The 18,782-nt window shown below is 33.4% G+C and overlaps 1 protein-coding gene across 2 annotated transcripts in view; it reads right to left on the reverse strand.

Annotated features, from left to right (window-relative positions):
* Window positions 1-4,487: 4,487 nt before the first annotated feature.
* CDH9 (cadherin 9) overlaps window positions 4,488-18,782 on the reverse strand; it is a 167,336-nt gene continuing 153,041 nt past the window's right edge. Inside the window, exons 8-12 of one of the 2 annotated variants that reach the window (XM_032135572.2) lie at window positions 14,264-14,400; window positions 13,668-13,789; window positions 9,822-9,939; window positions 9,471-9,722; window positions 4,488-5,512 (exon numbers count right to left, since the gene is read on the reverse strand). In XM_032135572.2, the coding sequence (XP_031991463.1) occupies window positions 5,025-5,512; window positions 9,471-9,722; window positions 9,822-9,939; window positions 13,668-13,789; window positions 14,264-14,400 (1,117 nt within the window). In that variant the 3' untranslated portion in view covers window positions 4,488-5,024. The remainder of the gene's footprint in view (window positions 5,513-9,470; window positions 9,723-9,821; window positions 9,940-13,667; window positions 13,790-14,263; window positions 14,401-18,782) is intronic. The other variant, XM_058430253.1, reaches the window with a different exon arrangement.

The raw sequence follows: 18,782 nt of genomic DNA on the forward strand, positions 1-18,782 counted from the left end.
GAATTGATGGTCTGAAATGTAGTAAAATTCCTTTACTGCTATCTTTTAGAAACCAAGATTATTAAATACAATTTTAGTTGTGTGAGGTTTTTATTTTTTAACTTGAAAAATTATTCATTTTTCAGAAATTTTGAAAAGATTCTTTCAAATAGTGATTTAATTGTGATCAACCAGAATTTAGCAAACTATCTTTCAATTTAACAGTCTAGAGTATATTCAATATTGTGTTGAAGGCAGGTGCATTGTTGCAAATTTGACTATAATTTTCTCTTTTTTTCACATTTATTTATTTATTTATGTTTGAGACAGGGTCTTGCTCTGTTGCCTAGGCTGGAGTGCAGTGGTGTGATTATAGCTTGCTGCAGCCTTGAACTACTGGGCTCAAGCCATCCTCCTGACTCAGCCTTCCAATTAACTAGGACTACAGGCATGCACAACTCCACCTAGCTAATTTTTTTAAAAAAATTCTGTAAAATGGGTTTTCCCCTGTGTTGCCCAAGCTGGTCTCGTTCTCCTGACCTCAGCAATCCTGCCACCTTAGTCTCCCAAAGTGCTGGGATTAAGGCATGAGCCACCATGCCCAGCCACATTTTATTTTTCATTTCCCGTGTATTTATAATATTCTACAAAATTTTAAAAATGCTCTCATATATAAATATTGAGCATTTTATTCAACATTGGGCAAGTATTTGCAGCATGCCAACAAGGTATGAGACAACAATCTGGGCACGTGAGATACTTTAATGAATAAAATATGTAAAAATTGTTGTCCAGAGAGATCAAGCATTCTAGCAGACGCAGACAGACAAAAAGTTAAAGGATAAACAAATTCTGTGTCAGGTTGACTGTTGATATGTGCTGTGGCAAACATTTATTTTTAAAAATAGAGAAAGGAGAAATGGGTGGGGAGGATGGTGATTTTAAGTAGACTGTTCAATGTAGTCCTCACTAAGAAAGTCACATTTAAAAGTGGTCTTGAAGGTGGTTATGAAGTTAACTTTGTGGATATCCAGGGAAAGATTATTCCAAAGAAAGTAATTAGCCAGTCGAATGGGAAAAAAATGCTTGCCAGTTTTGAGGAAAAACAAGGAGCCCAAAATAATCTAATTGAAATGAGTGAAAGAAATGAGAATAATTTATCAGAGAAATACTGGGAATCTGATCTGACGTGTCCTTAGAGGCCACTGTGAGCACTGCGTCTCAATGCACATGAACAATTGGTAAGTTCTGAAAAGAGCACTGAGATGTCCAAACTTAGCTAGTTTAAAAAAGAAGCATACCTGCTCTCTTCTGGGTTGAAAATAGATTGCAGGAGCAGAAGCTAGTGAGAAGAAACACTTAGAAGAACACTGCAACAATCCAAGTATGGGTATTAGACCAGCATTTTAGCAGGAGATATGATGAAAACACATTGTACATCAGTTAAATTTTGAAGGTATCATTAGTAGGATTTTCTACAGTATTAGATATGGAAGATAACAGAATGAAATAAATGAAGATTGACTGCTTGGTTTATGGCCTGGACAATTAGAAGGATAGAGCTGACATTAACTGAGATGGGGAAAGTTGAGAAAAGACAGGAGTGAAAATTAGTAGTTAAAATTTGGACATGTTACTTTTGACATGTTTATTCAAGTAGAAATTTAGAATAGTCGGATGTATGTTTGGATTATTAGAGGTGAAAGTGGAAGGCATAAAATCAGAAAATTTCATTCTATATCTTAGATACAGATATAGATACAGATATGTATAGTCACATGGAAAATTGGTAAGAATACCAAGGACCTGAATTTAACTAGAAAAGAAAAAGCCTGGACAACTGTACAACAGAGAGAGAGAAAAGAAGAGAAAGAACCAGGAAAGAAGACTGAGTAAAGTGAAAGAACAACCAACAGAATAAAGAATCCGGGAGGCTAATTATGATACTTGTGCCAAACTGAAAGGAATGATCAATATCCACCACTGACTAAGGTGAGATATTAGTACTTTTTTTCTTGTTTGTTTGCTTGCTTTTATTGTTAATTCTATTTTATTTTCTTTACTAAGTTTGGTATTTAAGTCATTGAAATCGATTCAATGTGCCTGAGAGCAAAATTGAATGGAATAATATCTCCGCTGTGTATTAAAATGCAAATAGTGTAGACAGGTTATTCATACTGAAAGAAATTCAGATATAAATATAGACATATTCTAAAAATTATTGAACTTTCTAAATAAAACAGTGAAATTAAGTTTAATTATATTTGGGATAATGGTTACTCAATTGATTTTAATTTAATTCTATTTTAGTTTGGAATAATCAGAGCTAATTAATTTAGTTTGGTAAGTACACATTAAGCATAAATTATCTTCAAATTTTAACAACCCCATAGTTCATGAGAATAAAGTAATAGAAACAAATCTTACTGAGAATATTGTGTGCATCTAGTAAAACGAATTCCAAATTCAATAGGGTGAATATTATGATGTCTGTTTTTCTGAAGAATTTCAGTGATTCATTTAGTTTGCTAGTAAGGAAATAATAAAATCTGGTCTATCTGGCTCCTGAATGCATTTTTCCTATTATGGACATTTCATAGATTATTGGAAAAGTATAGAAAGTATTAGTGTTACACAGATCTGTTAATTTCCTTGATTCAATCAGATCCTCTGATTCATAGCATTTAAGTCAGGTATATAAAACAATCACATACCAGTTAATATTAATTCTTCTAGCTCTGTCCTTCTTACAAAGACTACCATAGGTCAGTCATTTCACAGATCAAGGAAAGTGAGAACTTTGAAACTAACTTCATTATTTCTCAAAAAAAGACAGCCAAATAATATTTCACAAGTTAAATATTTAATGTCTCATTCTATCTAATGACAATATGATTCTCTCATATCAATCATAGATCTACAGCTTGTAGGTAGCTTGGTTTGTTGCAGTGTTCTTAGTATTTCAAGCATGGTAAGCCCAGGCAAGCTATGTAACTACCAATTTCCTCATCTCTCCTGCCATATAATTTCTTCTTTTCTTAAACAGCCATTACATGTACAGTCAGTATGGGTCTTCTTAGAGCTGATTTACTTATTGTTATTTAACCTTGTAGTGATCATAGAATAAAGTGATTATGAGAGGCCTTGCTCCATGCCTAACTTATTTTTTAATTACCTCAAGCCACTCTACATATCCTATTAAAGTATTTGTCTGATCTATGATGGAAGAGCTTTGGCAATGGGGGAACTAATTCCTTTCTAAGATAAAACTAAAATTATCTAAATTAAAACTAAAACTAAAAATCTTTCTGTTTCCTGGGTGATTGCGTCCTGAGAAACATTTCAAGTAATTCTTAATAGTCCAGTATGTTTTTTTTCTTAGCATTAAATTCAATCTTTAATGTGTGTTAGCTACTGAAGATAAAGTTCTTGAGTTAGTCTTGGTCTACAAAAACTTTACAACATAGTGATATAACAACAAATAAGTACATGTTTATAATTTTGTATTTGCTCAGTAAAATCTCTTGGTAATAGACTAGACAAAGTTAAATTTCTCCTATATGAATTCCACCTAGGAGTTACCATGAGCATGGCATTTGCTTCCTAAAGGATGAATAATTAAAGAGGAATAAAAGGTTAATTTTTGGCACAGAAAATAGATAACATGCAATCTCTCTGTGAAGTTCCCGTATATTGGTTTAAGTTTTATACTCTAGGCCATATCAGGGCCAGATTACACATGGCAGTCTTTCAAATATTTGCAGATGATGGTTGTTTATGATTCCCATCTCTTCTTCTCTCCCATGCTTTGAGGTGCCTATATTCTATTTTCTGGACAATCGCAATCATTAGTTAACCATTACATTCTTTTAGGTTTCTTTTCTCAACTTTTCCTTAGCTCTTTCAAAATTTTCTCAAATATAATGACCTGGAATTTCCTCAATAAAATAATAAATTTAAAAACAAGCTTTCTAGTCTTCAATACACATTTTAAACATGTTACTCACACCTGAGCACATATTCCATTAATTGTCTCATCATGAAGAAAAAAATAGAACTATGATTTCTCATTTTAGAGAAGATTGATTTAAATTTTTTCTATATCTACATAACATTACTGATACACACTTCATTTACTCTCAAATACAATCCACTGGTTGATCCTGTAGCGAAGACTTGCAATAAAAACTTAAAGTTTATTATCCACAGCTATATATATATATATATGTATATATATAATATTTTATATTCCAAATATGTCTCATACCCTATTGATGGTTAGACATCAGTGTTTCTATAAACATTAGTCAATATTTAAGTGATGAAACGGAAAAATAACAATTTGTACCAAAGCTATTTTATAGTTTCACTACATTGTAGGTCTAAATCCATGCAGTAGTTTCCGAACTGCTTACTCCCTGAGTGAATCATGTTTTACATTTAAAAGTGTAAAACATTTTTGTTATAAATGAGATCAGATCTGCCTCTAGGAATTAAATAAAATGAAATGTATTTTATAAATACTAGTTTATTTCATAAAAATACAAAAATATAAATATACATTTATAAAAATATGAATGAATTAACACAAAGACATTCTTCAACTAAATAAATATGGCAGTAATAGTCATTCCTATTTCATTAGGGATATATCTTTTGCATATTAATTTACAAAGCAGTTGCACAATATTTAGTTTAATTGTAAAGGTGACTGAAAGTCAGTTAAGAAAACATTTATAAATTATTATACCTAAGAAAAGGCACAAAAAGCCTTTTACGTATTTTTATTGATTATGGATGTGATATATTTTCCTTCCGAGACGGTTAGGCAAAGAGGGTGAACTGGTTATTACTTTTTAAAAAATCTGTATCATTCGTATTCATTCACAAAGACTTACTGATTAAGCAAATCCCTACTTGACAACACCTACGTATTGTTTGTAATTTCAATTTTTGAAAGATTTCCTCCTAGGAAAAGAATGCAGGCCACTCAATCTAATAACATAGACAGTACTTCCACTAATATTGATCAGGTCAAACAATCCTTAGTCTCGGTCACTATCATCACCCCCATACATATCGGCAAGTTTTTTGAAAGGAGGCCCCCAGTCACTGAGGTAATCATAATCTTGGTTACAATCAGCTGTGAGAGATTCTAAAGAACTGAGCGAATCTGCTATGGAATCATTCCCTTCATAGGCATACGTTGCCAGTGAATCATATGGAGGTGCACTTGGGTCTGCGTCGTTTTCTTTTAATCTTCGATGGATAAAATCTTGTACATCAATATTTTCCCACAGAGGCACAGTCCTCCTTATCTGAAAAATAGTTTCAGGCATTACATCCCGTCTAAGTTTACTGTCTTCTCTCGCCTCTGGATTCCTTAATGTGCCAATGTCGAAAGCTTGGGTATCTTCTTCCCCGCCGCCTTCATCGTTGTAGGTCACAATGTTGTCCCGCACATCGTCTTTTGAAATTATCAGAGGTTCCTTTTTTCTTTGCCTCTTCAGTGCAGCAAACAACACGACTAAAACTATTAATAAGAAATGGGAAAATAGTGAGATTTCATGAGTCAGGATAAAATAGAGTACACTTCTGAGTGTGAAATTTGTTTGGTGCAGGAGATACTAAGATTGATCGAATAAAAAGAATTAACTACCCTGTACAAATAGAGAGTTCCTCTAGGCAATGACTGGATGCACTGTATTGATAAAGGAGCAGATATTACCATGCCATTAATTTACTGTCAAGACATACTCTCCTATGAACTTCTGGCATTGAAAATGCTTTATTCAAGTACAACTATTATATTTATCCAACTGCAATTGCCTGACACCTCAGCAGTCTTTCCAAACGTGCACTTGTTTCAAATACAAAAACGCTAAAGCTCTACTCATGATGATATTGATCATTCCTTTCACTTTGGGGCAAGTATCATTTCTTAATGATTCAAGGGAATATATGCAAAACATTAGTCATACATAGATACATATATACTTGTATATGCATTATATTTATATATTATGCCTGTACATACACACGTACATGAATGTGTATGAGTCACTGACTTTACCACTTCCCATATCTCATAGGTTTAACTAAATTCCTTTATTGGTCTAATTTTATAGGAGGCTTAGAAAGCTGAAATATAACTCTAAAAGTTACAATATAAAACTCATACTCAAACTCATCTTTAACTTATCTTACAAAGCACCTCAGACTGTATCTTGTTAATGAGGACTTCCTTGACATACAAGGTCCGATTTAAGCTTTTGGAATGAAACGTTAATTGTATTCCCTCTACTTGCTGTATTATTTTTATTGTTTACATGCCTATGTTACAAAGTTAACTGTGAACTTCCCCTCATATAATATATTTTCTTATTTCTCATTATAATACTGGGATTCAAATTATGTGTCCTGGAAGATGAACCTTTTTCTAATAAACTCATATTGCAATTAATAAGATTCATTTAAAAAGAAGCAAACACAATTTTAAAAATATAAATTTTCCATTAAAGATTGGACAAGCCCATAACTTTGCATATAAGAAATGTGAGAATAAAATCAAGAAAATACCTTCAAAACACACTTCAGCATTACCAAGGAAAAATACAAACTAGGTTTCCTTTACTTTAGGGTTCTTAACTGTTTGTCAGTATTATTTATGCTTCACAGAAAATAAGACAATGTTGGCTGAAGAAGCTATTATTCTTTTTCTCAATTTTTACATTGAGATGAAACAAAGCATACTCATTGTCATTGAGACTACACTTCAACATGGCCCGTGAGGCCCCTATAACACTTCAGCATGGCCCGTGAGGCCCCTATAACTACACTAAAGCCCTGTCCAATGTTATTTTCACATTGGCCAGCACACTTTTCTGAGCTCTTCCTAACCGAAAGTAAGATTTTATGAAAGATAATTAGAAGTTCACAGAATGGGCTTTGGGAGCTGAGCTATAATTCAGGTTCATCTTAGAGATACAAAAAATAAAAACTGCAGCAAAAATGAGACCTCTGTACTCTTCTTTTAAAAGATGGACATAAGATTAATTAAGTCCAATATGGATATGATATCTATCAAATTTGAGCCATGCACTAGAAAAAGAGATTTCTTTCTAAATTTAATATTAAATAAATTTATAAATTCTCTACTTTTTAATCAATAAAATAACAATTGTGTAGTCAAATTTTATTAAGGGTTTCTCAGCTAATAAAAACTTACTAATTCTCACAAATGGTCCTTAGAATCTGTTCTGAGCTTTTCCTTTTCTACCGTGTTAAAATTATCAGATCATTTCTTAGATTGAGGTTATTAATCTGGGGCACATAAACAGAATTCAGGAAGAATAGGATAAGAAATGAAAAAAAGTACATCATTATTTCCATCCATCTGTAACTCAAATTTAGCATTTCTTTTCAATAGGATTATTGGCATAAACTATGGTGATAGTGGCAGTGTGTGTGACAGATATTTTATATTGCATTACAGTTTGACAGATAAATCAAACCATAGTTAAATTTGCTCCAGGACACGGCATGCATGATTTGATAAGCAAGCATGGTTTTCTTTGTGTTTTTTGTTTCATTTGTGTTAGCATATTTCCTTTTTGTCTTACATGTTTTACTCTAATAAATTTAAATCGTCATTCTGGCTAGGTCCATTCGCTTCATCAGGCTGCCAAAAGTGTCCCTACAACCAAAAAGTTTAAAAAGCCCTGCCCTAGATTTTAATCTTCCATCTTGCCTTATAAAATAGATATAAACTAAGAGTTACATTTCTTCAAAATGTATGAAAGTATATTTAATATATTATTGTCAGTGCTATGTCACTATCTTATGAAAAACGAACTCTCTTAACTATAGAAATGCATTAACTATGTCCAGCCATTACCATAAAGACTCAAAATAACAATAAAGTGTTTTAATAACTTTGAAAATATAAATTTCTAAATTAGAAGCAATTTTAACTACAATAATAAAAAATTACTCCACATTTAGGTAATGAGCTGGGAAAGTGAAAAATAATAAATTAGTGCTTTCCATATTGCTCAAGGAACAAAGGTGGCTGACTGCAGAATATAAGAAGAAACCTTCTAGGATTTCTGCATAGAAAAAAATAGTATCAAATTAATTTGACAATGCTAAAATATCTAAACTTATTTGGGGGGATGCTTTCGGTTCCCTATGTGTGCATGACCGTCTTTGTGCGTGTGTATGTACATTACATTAATATAGAAATTTTAAAAATGATTTAACAATAAACATATTTTCATGTTGTTCTAAATTAGGAAAGTGGAACTTCCTGAGCAAATAAAACAACGTGAAATCAGTAGCACTTAGCTAAAAGACTAAGCCAAATTTTTATCTCCATAGGGATACAAAAATATTTTACAGAGGAGTTGAACTCTCTAGCAGTAGGTGGGGATTGAAACTGCTGATGGTGATGGTAGCAGTGTGTTTGTTCTAAACCACACTGAGAAAATGTTTTTCTAAATAGTTGGATCATCTTAACTGAGACAAATGTTTTTCCCTCACTTTCATCAATCCCCTACTGAAATCCTGCAAGGATATCTGGCCAAAGGGGTTTCATCCAGATAGCTTGAAAGGATTTGCAGAGAAAAGAAGCCAGCACATATGAGCATTAGAACATAAATTTGGCTAGCTCTCCTGCCCTAAGCATAAGCATTTGGGCTGAATATTTGATAGAAACAATTTTTTTTTGGAATGTTTTCCAGTAGAACAACTGTTTAATTGAATTAAATCGTTGTCCTATTAGTGCATGCTCAACTAAAACATTCGCTGTTGGAACATGACTTTATTTAGAAAATATTGCAGGGCTAGGTATGACCACAGCGGCATACTGCTATTTTTTGAAACAGAATTTTAACTTTTTAATTTGGTATGTCACACCAATGTGCAACAAGTTATATAGGGGAAAATGTCTAACTTACTGTGACAACTTTAATGCATTTGCAGCTTAGACATCTGATATAGATGATTCAGAATATGTTAGTAACTGTTATTTGTAAGGGCAAAGTAGTCTTTGGTTTGGGAATAATAGAAAGGAGAACTCTATGGTAGAGTGATCTGTGTTTGAATGCTAGCTAAGCTTTTTCTAAATGAGTGACTGAGTAAACTATGTAGCCTTTCTCTGGAAGAAAAGTATTTGCCTTATACAGTTGATGCAAAGATGAAATCAATGAAATCAAATGTCCTTAGAACAGTGAATATAGTCAAAAATATAATATCTAATGTTATAAAATATATATTTTTAAATATGCATGTGTATAGCATTTGTTAGATGTTTCTTTTTGGTCTCTGGAAAGCTGGGTCTATCCTCACACAAAAAAACTCTTATGTTTTCCTAATTGAAAGAACAATTTTAATAAAAAGTGAAAATGTTCTATCTTTATCTATAGAGAAAAGTGTTATTCAGTGCACCATGCTTTGTGAATTAAAGGATCATTCAGAGGGGCAGAGCTTACTAAGCAGTATGAGGACACAGAGTAGAATCGCAACGAGAGCTCCCGTGCTCAGGCCGGCTGAAAGGATCAGGGCTTCTGCAGTGCAGGATTGCATGTTTCCTTGATTATCGCAGGCACACACACGAATAGTGAGTGTACCAGTGCTGCTTTGAATTGGATAATCATTGTCAAAGATTAAAATCGGCAGTAAGTAGGTGCTCATTTTGTTGCGACTGTAGCCATCTTTCCGAGTCATGATTCCTGCTGTATTATCTGGGGGGAGAAAACGTAAAAAAACAAAAACTTTCATACGTGTTTTTACCTATGTATCTTAAAGTTTCATAATTTTTAGTTTTAGAAATTTTCTTATACCTTTATTATCTACAATGGTGAAATTCGGATTGAGAGTAAATTCTGGCACTGGTTCAAAAAAGAATTTGTGACCTCGGGGAGGGTCATCCTTATCCATGACACTGACAGTCTGAATCAACTGAAACCAAAATTAATTAATTGATTAATTAAGCCTAAGGCAATTTTCTTGTTATTACAAGATATCTTAAATCCATGTATTTGTGCTTTAAATACATCACAAAAACAAAGCAAGAAAACAAAATAAATGCCATTTGCAGAAAATTATGCCAATGTCTTATTTTTTATAGTTTTGTCTTAGATAACTTATTTAGTTAAGAGTGGAAAACATCCATTAAGCAATGGTTTGCAAGGTATCTTAATGCATTATTGTCTTATATCTGGCCAGCTTAAATAAAAATTCAATCCCTCCAATACCTATCCTCTTTTGATATTGTTGAAAGGCACAGTCCATTGTATTATTAATTGATGAGCAATCTGTTACTTCCACTAGAAAATAATTCTTCAAAGGATGAGTACATAGAAGATGCATTTTTAAAAACACCAGTGCTTAGCACAATCACTCCTATATATTAGCAATATTATTAATATATTTTTAAAATAATAAATTTGTCATGTACTATCAGAAAGAAAATGATTTTGAAGCTATGGGCACCATTACTATAATTAAACTATTTTATTTAAATTGCTTGCTTTTCCTTTAATAGTATTTGCAAAGACAGATATATGAAGAAATGCTTTAAATATTTTGTAAAATCAATGTTGAAGTTTCAAAATTAGAGCACCTCTTGGCTGAGCTAGTGTAAGTAAATAAGAAGGGTGTCCTGATGGAATATGGAACAGCCAACTATGGGTTGGGCAGAAAAATTTCACTGAGAATTTTATAGAGGAAAAAGCACTGAGCTACACATTGGGGTGCTTCCCATCTGTGTGATTTGAAATCACAGCCATTTAATTACTCTGACTTTTAGCGTTCTCTTCTACAAAAATAAGCAGGTCTCATAGTCTAACATTATGTGGTGAAAAGTTATTGAAATTCACAATAGTTTAAGCTTTCCATTGTTTTACTGTATACCTTTTACAACTATTCTAACCTACATACTCACTAGTCAGTGCTACTTTCACTTTTAATTTTATATTAACAATAATTACATCATTTTGACAGCGTGATATGTAACTGTATTTTTAATAAAGTGCTTTTGAAAGTGCACAATTTTTAATAAACTTTTCTCCTTAGAAAATTGGAACATAAGAAAATAATTATATAAGATCTAATACTTTTGCTCAACCTTCTGTTCCTACATAGCAATAACAAATCTTTTAGTAATAATTTAAATCATAAAAAGTTGATCTTTTAGTTATATATGACATTTGAAGTCTTGAAATTATTAGATGGGCTTTGTATAAGTATATTTTATGAGGATATACATATACTTAAAATCTATTTTATTTTTAACTTCGTTAAATTCAATTAGAGTAATATATATTAAATAATTATAATTAGATAATATCAATTATACTTAATTTTTATAAAATATCAGCACATATCAATAACACACATGAATCAGTAAAAGACAAGCATACTAAGAGATAAGTGAGTAAAGAATATTTATATGTGATTGTAGGTTGACTTGTGTTCCCCCATAATATCTGTTCAACTCCTAAATCCCAGTACCTGTGAATGTGGCTTATTTGGAAATAGGCTCTTTGCAGATAAAATCAAGTTAAAATAAGATCATTCTAAATTAGGGAGGACTCTAATTCAATGACTGGAGTCCTCATAAGAAGAAGCAAATTTGGGCACAGAAACAGATACAGGAAGAATGCCATTAACTGATGGAGACAGAGATTGGAATAATTGGGGTCCACAAGCCAAAGGATGTCAAGGATGGCTGGCAAGCACATGAAGCTAGAAAGTGCCAAGGGAGGATAGTCTCCTAGAGCCTTTAGAGAGAGCATAGCCCTGTTGCATGTTAATTTTATACTTCTGGCCTCCTAAACTATGAGAAATAAAATTCTGTGTTTTAAGTCATTCTGTTTGTGGTAATTTGTTATGGCAGCCCTCGGAAACTAATACAGCTGTAAATTATTGTTAAGTCCACGTTTTTATGAAAAAAAAAAAAAGTTTGGCCTTAATGAGTATAAAAGAATTCACACTAAAAGTGTTATGAGAAATTTACATATCGGCAGACATTTAAAATCAAGAGTTGCCAAGTACATAGGCAATCATACGTGTTTGGTGGAAATATCACCTAGTTTATGACAGATTTGGAGAAGTATTTGGGAACATTTATTAATATTTATAGATACAATTTAATTTTTCCTACTTTGAGAATTATATCAAAAGAAAGTAGTACCAGGTGGTAAACAAGCAAAATGTACTACAATGCTTATTATAGTATGACTGGGGTACTGCTAGGGTAACATTTTGTGGATAAACCAAATTTCCATTAAGAAGGTAATAATAGAATAAGTAATATGTAACTATGCTATGAAAATTAAGCATCAAATTAAAAAAAATCATTTACTAAACTGAGATGCCCATTATATGTTGCAAAATGAAAAAGAAAAGCAAATTTTTATCCAAATAGCTATGTAAAAATTCCATGTTATTACAAATAAAAATCTCATTTGTATTTTTGTATATGTAGGTGGAATGTGCTGTGTATCTCTGTCTTAGTCAGCTGGTCTGCCATAACAATCCCACAAACTTACTGGCTTAAACAACAGAAATGCATTTTCTCATAGCTCTGGAGAATGTAAGGTTGAGATCTAGAGGCTAGCATGGTTGGCTTCTGGTGAGGGCTTGCAAATATGAATAGCTACCTTCTCCCTGAGTGCCATCATACAGCTTTTCCTTGGTCCATGAATTCAGGGACAGGGAGAAAGAGAGAGCAAGAGCTCTCTGTTATCTTTTCTTTGTATGCTACTTCCATCAGATCAGGCTGTATCCCCTTATAACCTCACTTCATCTTAATTACTTCTTTGAAACATCATTTCCAAATACAATGACACTAGGGTTACATTTTCAATATTTGAATTTGGAGGAGGGCTACGAACATTCAGTTCATAATATTCTCTATTGGAATAGAAGAAAAACTGTATTTTAGTTTATTTTCCACCTTAAAGAGACATGATGGAATTATAGATGATTCTTAACATCCACCTATTTTATCTTTAAAGTAGTTAATTACATGGTTAAATTACTTTTGGTAAAATTTATGCAGTTACTGTTATTGAAAAATACTACTTTTTTGTCAAAAATTAGCATATTCTGCATTTATTTAGAATACTTTGTATACATTTGAAAGAATTACTTTGTAAGGAGACTTCGTAATTCTTTTACAAACAAATCTACTTCATTTCAATGATATGAAACTTTAAAACTTACAAAATACCGCTCATATCAAAATCTAAAACTATTAAAAGTGGCAAAATGTAATCAAGAAAACAATGATTATGATTACCTTCATAGTAACATGAAACAATTTCATTTTCATACTTCAGGTTTTATTTAATGATATATTTTCATTCTATTAGTGAAGATAACTCAGCATAAGCATAATTATGAATGCGGTAACAGCTTCTACATATGTGATATTCACTATAAACCTAGTATATAAATTAAAACATATGTTATAATATTCCCTACTATATTATTGATTCCATTATGAAAACAATTTTAATCACCTTTTTTAAAAATCACTGTGAGTTCTTTGTTAAGGATAGTGGACAAGAAGTATTGACAATAGCTTGCACAAAAGAAATCCTGCAAATAAAGTGATGTAATGTCATTTGACTTTATAAAGAGAAAATATATTCTTTTAAGTTTTTAATGACTTTATTTACCTGCCCAGGTTTTGCATTTTCACAAACAAATGTTTCGTAATACATGGCAAATTCCGGAGCATGGTCATTTATATCTAGAATTCTGATGAAGACAGGGATGTGGCTACTTTGTTTTGGGTTATCTGCAACGAGAACATGTGGAAGATTTCAGTCTCATTTACACAGAAGCAGTGAAACCACTCACCCATTTGTAGCTTAGCAACAGATCCTTTTTGTGGTGTTTGCTTTCTCAATTGAGCTGCTGATGAATATCTCAGCTCTCTTACATGGTCCAAAAGAAAAGCACAATAAAATTGAGGAAAACATAATTGAGAATGAAGTATTATTTCTAATAGATAATTTTCTTAGATTATTTTTATGAGGTTAAATTATATTTCTCTCCTATTTAAGGTGTACAAGAAAACCAAATTTGAAATGAATGAATTATTTGATAATCCTTAGAAATAATTTAAAAATGTGTTGACATTCTAAGCCATTTCTCTAAGCTCTTGCTAAGGGTACAATCATACCACTCAAGAAAATGAGTCTAGCTGGTGCTATTATTTTACCACTTTGATGAAAGACAGTGTGTTCAGATAGATGTAGCTCCGACATACTTATTTCTGTGGCTGTAACAGTGATGTTATGCCAAGGAGATGATTCCCGGTCAAGGGCTTTCAAAGTGAAAATAGAGCCATTTTCTGAGTGGATGCCGAAAATACGGTCCATATCAGTATGCCGATCAACAGAGTACCTGGCAGAAGAGAGACTCATAAATCCAGGCATTCTTCTAAGGTTATTAGTTCTACTCTTTCTTAAAGTTATAGGTAATTTCCACAATGATCTGACAAAGACATGAAATGCAAAATGCTAACAACTTTCTTGAATTTTTATTTTATAGAATTGTTATTTGAGCAATTTCATATATTTGACTCTTTCCACTTACTATTATGTTATGTGTACTTTACAACTGTTATTTATACACACGAATCCGGGTGGCAGCTGTTAAAGTGAGTTCTTAAGTATCACTTGGTTCACTTATCCTATCATAGGCCTACTGCAGGGCTTGAGACACTTTAAACAGTAATGTTAAATTTGATTGAGTCAATAGTAATGAATAAATCGAAAGTATGTTAAAAAATACATAACTGTGTCCACAGTCCTCTATAAGCGAATATCAAGAAGGCTATTATAAAATACATTGCTCTTGAATGGTTTTTTATTCGAGGAATATCCAGCTGAATCAAGGTCTTCCTCTAATCTATCCCTCCAACTTATTTCAAATCAAAATGAAATGTTATATCACCACAGAGTTCTGTGACTTTCTCATCAGGGCTGTATGGGGAAGACATCATTGTCAGCTTTGTATCACTCTGCAGTTGACAAAATAATATCTCCTCTCCCTAAGATGTCTATACCTTAATCCCCAGAACCTGTGAAGATGCTGTTTTACACAGCAAAAGTAATTTTGCAGATGTGATTAAGGTTAAAAAACGCTGAAACAGGGAATTATCCCTGATTATCAAGGTGTGCCTAGTTTAATCCTATGAGCTCTTAAAAGTGGAATGGGAAGACCAGGCGGGGTGGCTCACACCTATAATCCCAAAACTTTGGGAGACCGAGGTGAGTGGATCATCTGAAGTCAGGAGTTCGAGACCAGCCTGACCAACATGGTGAAACCCTGTCTCTACTAAAAATACAAAAATTAGCCAGGCATGGTGGCAGACACCTGTAATCCCAGCTACTCGGGAGGCTGAGGCAGGAGAATTGCTTGAACCTGGGAGGCAGAGGTTGCAGTGAGCTGAGATGGCACCACTGCACTCCAGCCTGGGTGACAGTGAGACTCCGTCTCAAAAACAAACAAACAAACAAAGTGAAATGGGAAGGCAGAAAGTTGGTTTGGAGAGATGAAACAGAAGAAAAAAAGAGAAGAGATTTGAAGAATAAGAAGTACTTGACCCATTGTTGCTGGCTTTAAAGCTGAAAGAATGGAGCCACAAACCAATAAAAAACGAACATAGGCAGCCTCTAAAAACCAGGAATGGTCCTTAAGCTGACATCCAGCAAGGAAACAGGGGCCTTGCCCACACAACTGCAAGGACTTGAAATTTGTTCACAACCTGAATGATCAAGGAAGCAATTCCCTGCCTAGAATACACAGAAAGAAATATGGCCCTGTTCACACCGCCCACCTTGACTTTAGCCCAGTGAGACACATAGTGAACTTCTGACCTACAGAAGTTCAGACCTATCTATAAGATAATAATGCATTTATAGTATTTTTGTGGCAGCAATAGAAATCTAATATATCCTTACAAGATAAATTTTCAAAAAGATTAATTTATATGAAAGTCCTTCAGTTACATCAGACCATGTTATGCTGTACTAGTTAATTTTTTACATCTTTTTGAGATTTCTGTTGCAGTCTTTAATTGAGCCATATCAGAAAGTGAGTGCTTCTCAAACATTAACATTTAAGTGAATCACATACGAATCCTGTTAAAAACAGAATTTGATTCAGTAGGTCTGGGGTGGGAGCTGAGATTGTGCATTTTTAACAAACTCTTAGATGAGTCCTATGCTGTAGCTCCACAGGCTAGGTTTTATATAGCAGTTTTAGGCTATGGGATGAAGTGATTAGAATAAGAACAGAAATAGGAAAAGCAATGAAAGACAATTAACAGGCTAATCAGCCTCTGGTGTAGTCCTCATTTTTCTAGGTATCTTATTAAAGGCATCTTATCTTATTATGAACTCCCTTTTGATCAAGTGAATTGGGAAATTACAGCTCCCACTATAAATCTTAAATATATTCACAGTTTGGCACTGGCTTTGGCAAACATAAGTAATAGATATTTAGGTTTTGAAACATTATGAATACTGGCATTTTTTTTTTTTTTTTTGAAATGGAGTCTCGCTTTGTTGCCCAGGCTGCAGTGCAGTGGCGTGATCTCTGCTCACTGCAAGCTCCGCCTTCTGGGTTTCCACCATTCTCCTGCCTCAGCCTCCGGAGTAGCTGGAACTACAGGCGCCCGCCACCGCACCCGGCCAATCTTTTCTTTTTGTATTTTTAGCAGAGACGGGGTTTCACCAATGTTAGCCAGAATGGTGTCGATCTCATGACCTCACGATCCGCCAGCCTCGGCCTCCCAAAGTGCTAGGACTACAGGCGTGAGCCATCACACCCTGCCAGTATTGGCAATTTTTAAATTATTGGGTGAACATACTTTAACCTAAATTGTATGATTTTTTTGTTTGAATTGTTTATTAAAGGACATACTATCTAATCTATTGTTTAAGAATTATGCAGAACTTAAGGGATCTATTAAGTAAATGGGTCTGATCATAATTTTAACAATTTAATATAGTACATGAAGATGCTTGCTTAATTTACTTTCTGCTAAATTTTATAAAACAAGTATTGCTGTGTCATAGATACTGCTTTAAATAGAGTATTTGGGACTTTGGAAGAAAGTTATTGGGTGTCATCTCAGTGGTGGAATGGCTAAAAACTTATATACTTGGTCTCAGGTTTTACCTCACTCCCAGTACATGGAACCAGTTCAGTCATCTCTGTTTTGTCATTCAATAGGATTTTACAATGCACAACAGAAGTACATGCAAATGATAGTATTCCCTCAGTTTTTCTTTTTTTTTTTTTAACAGTAAAAGAAAAAATTCTGGCAATAGGAAGAAAGATCCAATGTTCTTTCTTCTCTTTCCCTATTTCTTTTTTTCTTTTATTGTTATACTTTAGGTTTTAGGGTACATGTGCACAATGTGCAGGTTTGTTACATATGTATCCATGTGCCATGTTGGTTTGCTGCACCCATTAACTCCTCATTTAGCATTAGGTATATCTCCTAATGCTGTCCCTCCCCCCTCCCCCAACCCCACAACAGTCCCCGGAGTGTGATGTTCCCTTCCTGTGTCCATGAGTTCTCATTGTTCAATTCCCACCTGTGAGTGAGAACATGCAGTGTTTGGTTTTTTGTCCTTGTGATAGTTTACTGAGAATCATGGTTTCCAGTTTCATCCATGTCCCTACAAAGGACATGAACTCATCATTTTTTAAGGCTGCATAGTATTCCATGGTGTATATGTGCCACATTTTCTTAATCCAGTCTATCTCACACCAGTTAGAATGGCCATCATTAAAAATTCAGGAAACAACAGGTGCTGGAGAGGATGTGGAGAAATAGGAACACTTTTACACTGTTGGTGGGACTGTAAACTAGTTCAACCATTGTGGAAGTCAGTGTGGCGATTCCTCAGGGATCTAGAACTGGAAGTACCATTTGACCCAGCCATCCCATTACTTGGTATATATCCAAAGGACTATAAATCATGCTGCTATAAAGACACATGCACACGTATGTTTATTGCGGCACTATTCACAATAGCGAAGACTTGGAACCAACCCTCAGTTTTTCAGTAATCATTATTGTAATCTTCACATGGTGTTATGAAAAGAATTTAGGCACTTAAAATACACTCATTTGACATAAGATTGCTGCCCAAGAGTAGCCTATATTTCTTGGGTGGGACGTCCTAAGGTGATAAAGGAGAAATAGAAACCTAGATATAAAAACATATAAAAATGCATAACAGCATATATATATATATGTATTATTTTATTTTATTTTTTTCTGGAAGTAAATGTCATGCTGGCTTTTAGCCAACAATTATTTGTCAAAGTATTATCAGAAATATATCCGATTTGCAAACTAACAATACAGTAATATTTAGCATGCAAGTCATCCTGAAATTTTTCTTTTAAACCTCTATTTCCAGTTGTGATAACATGAAACAAAATATTATGTTTCCTACCTATAGGTTTCAACCCTCTCACAATTCCTGATGTGGGCTTTATTGATGTTGGGACCAAATCACTATTATAAGGTTTTTGAGAGAAAAGCAAATAAAGTCATTGAAACAACAAACATATTTTATTTTCCTTAGCTACGCAAATTTTGCTTATGAATAAAAACAAACCTAAAATGTACACAAAGAAAGTGGAAGCAAAAGAACATAACTACATCTGTGCAATGAATGGAGCTCAATTCATAATATTCACCTGTAAATATTTCTCTCTATTGTTGGAAAGGTCAATAGTTAACCATTATCTGCTTATGT

Source organism: Hylobates moloch, unplaced genomic scaffold, assembly GCF_009828535.3.
Source record: "Hylobates moloch isolate HMO894 unplaced genomic scaffold, HMol_V3 SCAFFOLD_17, whole genome shotgun sequence".
NCBI classification, from domain to species: Eukaryota; Metazoa; Chordata; class Mammalia; order Primates; family Hylobatidae; genus Hylobates; species Hylobates moloch.